The sequence below is a fragment of the Pan paniscus genome, chromosome 17, assembly GCF_029289425.2.
Source record: "Pan paniscus chromosome 17, NHGRI_mPanPan1-v2.0_pri, whole genome shotgun sequence".
Lineage (NCBI taxonomy): Eukaryota > Metazoa > Chordata > Mammalia > Primates > Hominidae > Pan > Pan paniscus.
This window is the reverse complement of record NC_073266.2, coordinates 75,368,789-75,373,552: the sequence shown is the minus strand read 5'-3', so window position 1 is coordinate 75,373,552 and position 4,764 is coordinate 75,368,789. Positions and strand designations below refer to the sequence as shown.

Genomic DNA, 4,764 nt, shown 5'->3' with positions numbered 1-4,764 from the left:
AGAACTGAGTATTCTCCAAAGTGGAAATTCTAGAGTGTAGTGTCACTCCAGGCAAAGATTATTCAGTTCTCATCCCAAACATCCACAACTACCTATCAGAAAGGTTAAACCAAGTTGAAACAGTCCAGCATAATTAGGCTTCATCAAACAATGTCATTATGCTCTTCTAAGATGCAAATAAACCAAAACAGGAAATACTAAAATCAAAATATTTGACACCGTCATACAAATTGTTAGTTCCTTGTTGTATCCCCCCTTCTATAACATTAATAAAGTGAATATTTTACTGGAAAGAATATTTTATTTTATACATCACTAGCCATGATTTTTTGCCATTAGTGATTATACAAATGCTGCCTAGTGCCATTATCCAAATGACATAACCATTTTACGTCCACAATTCACTTCTATAGTTATAAGTAGAATTTTCATGATTTACATAAGTACATCTATCAGTGAAGATTTAATACTGAGATGCAATCTAACATCCGTAATATCTGGTGTTTTGTAGATGGCAATGTAGGAGAGATATATTTTAATCACTTTTCATTTAAATGAACTTATGTAAAAAATAAACTAATAATTTAGCAGTTCCAAGTCTCCAAAGGGCATTTTCAAATGTCCATAAAAGAAATGGTTACAGAAATGTTTAAGAAGCATCTTCATGTCCACATCCTGTTGTAACTGCTGTACCATTTTCTCTTCCAACTCCTTCCCTTTGCCTGCAAGACGGGCTTGGATAAGATGGATGCTTTGCTTGACTTCTTTGATATCCTGAACTTTCTGTAGCTCTTTATTTTTCTTCAATCTGTTCATTATAAATTTAGCTTGGCGTTTCTGTTTGATCTCTTCAACTCTCTTCATTGCATCAATAGTTTTATTCCATAGCTCTCGCTGGTATTTGATAGGTTCATTTCTATGTCTGTCAAATTCAAATGAATTATCTACTGTAAGCTCTTTACCAGCTGCTTTCTGGAATGGTTTGGTCCGCCTAACTTTGCGAGGATTGCACTTCTTTTTAAAGTGTTTATGACATTTAGATTTACAAAATCCGAACACTTTGCAATCGTTGTGGATGAACATCATGTCATAGCCAGGGTAGATGGGCCCCGAACAGAAATAACACTTCTCGATGCGCATGTTGGACCCGTGTGGTTCCCCACTGACCACACGCCAAGCTTGAGAGCCCAACTACAATTTTTTTTTTTGACTTTTCATTTTGAAATAATGATAGAGTCACCAGAAGGTTCAAAGAAAGTGTACAGGGAGGCCCAGTGTACCCTATACCTAGCCTCCTTCAGTGGTGGTAACATCTTGAATAATTACAGTACAAAATCAAAATCAGGAAATTGACATTGAAATGCTCCACAGAGCTGATTCAGATTTCATTGTTTTTATAAGCACACACGTGTCTACTTCTATACAATCTTATTACGAGTGTAGCTTCCTGTAACCACCAACACAATTGAGATACACAACGGTGCCATCACAGCAAGGCTGCCTCATGCTGTAACTGCCCAGCGGGTTCACCCTGCTCACTGCCTAGACAGAGCTGTTTTATCAAGGTAGGGAAATTTCTATAGAGAAAGAGTCATTCATGCAGAGCTGTCTGTGTGGGAGACCAGAGTTTCATTATTACTCAAATCAGTCTCCCTGAGCATTCGGGGATCAGAATTTTTTTTTTTTTCTTTTGAGACGGAGTCTCGCTCTGTCGCCCAGGCTGGAGTGCAGTGGCGCAATCTCGGCTCACTGCAAGCTCCGCCTCCCGGGTTCATGCCATTCTCCTGCCTCAGCCTCCCAAGTAGCTGGGACTATAGGCGCCTGCCACCGCGCCCGGCTAATTTTTTGTATTTTTAGTAGAGAGGGGGTTTCACCGTGTTAGCCAGGATGGTCTCGATCTCCTGACCTCGTGATCTGCCCACCTCGGCCTCCCAAAGTGCTGGGATTACAGGCTTGAGCCACTGTGCCCGGCCTCTTTTTTTTTTTTTTTTTTTTTTTTTTTGAGACAGAGTCTTGCTCTGCCGCCCAGGCTGAAGTGCAGTGACGCGATCTTTGCTCACTGCAACCTCCGCCTCCGAGGTTCAAGCCATTCTCCTGCCTCAGCCTCCTGAATGGCTGGGATTATTGGCGCCTGCCATCACTCCCAGCTAATTTTTGTATTTTTTAGTAGTGACGGGGTTTTGACATGTTGGCCAGCCTGGTCTCGAACCCCTGACCTCAGGTGATCTGCCCGCCTTGGCCTCCCAAGGTGGTAGGATTACAGGTATGAGCCACTGTGCCTGGCCAAGTGTTTAGCTTTTTAAGAAACTGATATTTTCCAGAGTGGCTATGCTATTTACATTACTATAAATGTAGAGAAATAGATAATTTTCTCTCTATCTTTCATAATTCTTAGTTGGGATGGGCCACTGTAACAAAAAACAGATTAAAAAAAGACAAATAAACAGAAGATTATTAACATGTATACCTCGTGTAGTATACAGGGAGATACCCAGAGAAATTGGTAAATTTCAAAGAGGTGGCTTTGAACTCACACTTAAATGCCATGTCTGCTGAAACAAAAAGAAGGGTGTAGGGAAAGTTGATTATGCTCAGGAAAAACTGGCAAATAAGAGTAAGATTTGTTATAGAGATTTAAGTCAGTGCCTTCTCCATCAATAAAGGATAACCGTCTCCAGTGACTTAGAGTCATCCTGTCCTCCTGGGGTAACGTGGATGATAGGGTAACTTCCACGCTGTTTTCAGAGCTTCTCCTGTGGTTGCAGTTTCCCAAAATAATCAGCTCAAAATAAGAGAGGGGAGAGGAGAGAAAGAGAAGGAGAGTTATTATAAGGAATTGGCTTATGTGATTATGGAGGCCGAGAAGTCCCACCATCTGCCATCTGCAAGCTGGCAGCTGGGGAAAGCCAGGGGTATCATTCGATCTGAGTCCAAAGGCCTGAGAACCAGGGGAGCTGATGATGTAAACTGCAGTCTGAGGGAAGGAGGGAGTGATATTCCAGCTCAAGTCATCTGGCAGAAAAGAAGGGCCAAATTCAGGGCTGGGCGAGGTGGCTCACGCCTGTAATCCCAGCACTTTAGGGGGCCGAGGCAGGTGGATCACTTGAGCTCAGGAGTTTGAGACCAGCCTGGCCAATATGGTGAAACCCCGTCTCTACTAAAAATACAAAAATTAGCTGGGCATAGTGGCATGTGCCTGTAATCCCAGCTATTTGGCAGGCTGAGGCGGGAGAATCGCTTGAACCTGGGAGGCAGAGGTTGCAGTGAGTTAAGATCGCACCACTGCACTCCAGCCCGGGTGACAGAGTGAGACTCTGTCTCCAAAAAAAAAAAAAAAAAAAAAGGGCCAAATTCTCCCTTCCTCTGCCTTAAAGCCCTCAACAGCCCATTGAGGAGGGTGATCCACTCATAGACAGAATCGGAAATGACGTTTTTCCAAGTATCTGGGAACCCCATGACCCAGTCAAGATGAAACGTAAAATTAACCATCACAAATGCTGATGATCAGATATAAAACGGGAAGTGGGGTAGGGAGTACTTAGAGGTGGGGGGCAACAGTTGTCACTGCAAACAGGATGGTCAGGGAACCTGGCCTGAGACAGTAACATGTAGATCTGAAGGAGAGAGTAGGGGGCTTGAGAAGGGAAGTAACTCACCCATGACCCTCACCCTTATCCACTAACTCCTAACTCTGTGTTCTCTCCCTGATGATAGCTGGTTGTTTTATTTTCATAAAGTCGTGAGATGTTAGAGATGGAAGTGACCATTGGGGATGGCCATAAGTTTCACTGAAGATCCTAAGTCTATTAAACAAAAAATTGAATTTTTGTGGCAACTCAGATTGATAGTGATGGCTTTCTGGAGCATGACATAGAGCAAGAACCAGAGGTTAGGTCTGGGTTCAGAGCAAAAAGTGATGCTTTCCCCAAGTTCAGCAGGAGGATGGTGACGTTAGACAGTCGGTGGCCCATTCCTCTTCTAGTGTGACCCTCCCATTACACGATGAGGACATAGGCAGCTGGAGTGTAACAGACAGGAAGTGGCTGGATTTTCAAAATGGTCTTTAGCATGAACACTTCTATGCCTTCACTGTCTCCATTATTGACTAAAGGAAAGCAAAAGAAACGGAGGAGGCCGGGCGCGGTGGCTCACACCTGTAATCCCAGCATTTTGGGAGGCCGAGGTGGGTGGGTCACCTGATGTCAAGAGTTCGAGACCAGCCTGGCCAACATGGTGAAACCTTATCTCTACCAAAAATACAAAAAATTAGCTGGGCCTGGTGGCAAGTGCCTGTAATCCCAGCTACTTGAGAGGCTGAGGCAGGAGAATAGCTTGAACCCAGGAGGCAGACGTTGCAGAGAGCCGAGATTGCGCCATTGCACTCCAGCCTAGGTGACAGAGTGAGACTCCCTCTCAAAAAAAAAAAAAAAAAAGAAAAAAGAAAAAGAAATGGAGGACTCCACTCTTGGTTACAATGAAAAGAGTCCCCGCCTCCCAAACTTGCAGTTTCTCTCAGGCAACCATTTTATTCCAGGGCTTGGCCAGGCCTCCAGAAATGTTATTTTTCTCTTCTTCTTTGTGGATTCAGCCCAGGGAGGAAAGGTATAATTGCAACCCCACACCCACAAAGATGCTCCTTGGACTTGGATAAAAGAGCACAAGACACCGTTTTTATCACTTAACCCGGTAAAAGAAGATACCTACACAGATCACCAGGACCACACAGTAGGAACAGAGGCCCCCCTTCCCTTGTGCTGCCCAAGT

General features: G+C 43.8%; 1 protein-coding gene across 1 annotated transcript; it reads right to left on the bottom strand.

Moving 5' to 3' along the window:
• Positions 1–389: 389 nt before the first annotated feature.
• LOC100985508 (probable ribosome biogenesis protein RLP24) lies at positions 390–2,349 on the bottom strand. Its single transcript, XM_034943574.2, has one exon. It carries the CDS (start codon positions 1,138–1,140, stop codon positions 577–579), a length of 564 nt encoding a protein of 187 aa, XP_034799465.1. The 5' UTR covers positions 1,141–2,349; the 3' UTR covers positions 390–576.
• Positions 2,350–4,764: the final 2,415 nt, after the last annotated feature.

Bases quoted from the DNA above. Each gene is read 5' to 3' on its own strand.
- LOC100985508 (XM_034943574.2), bottom strand. From the start codon at position 1,140: ATGCGCATCGAGAAGTGTTATTTCTGTTCGGGGCCCATCTACCCTGGC.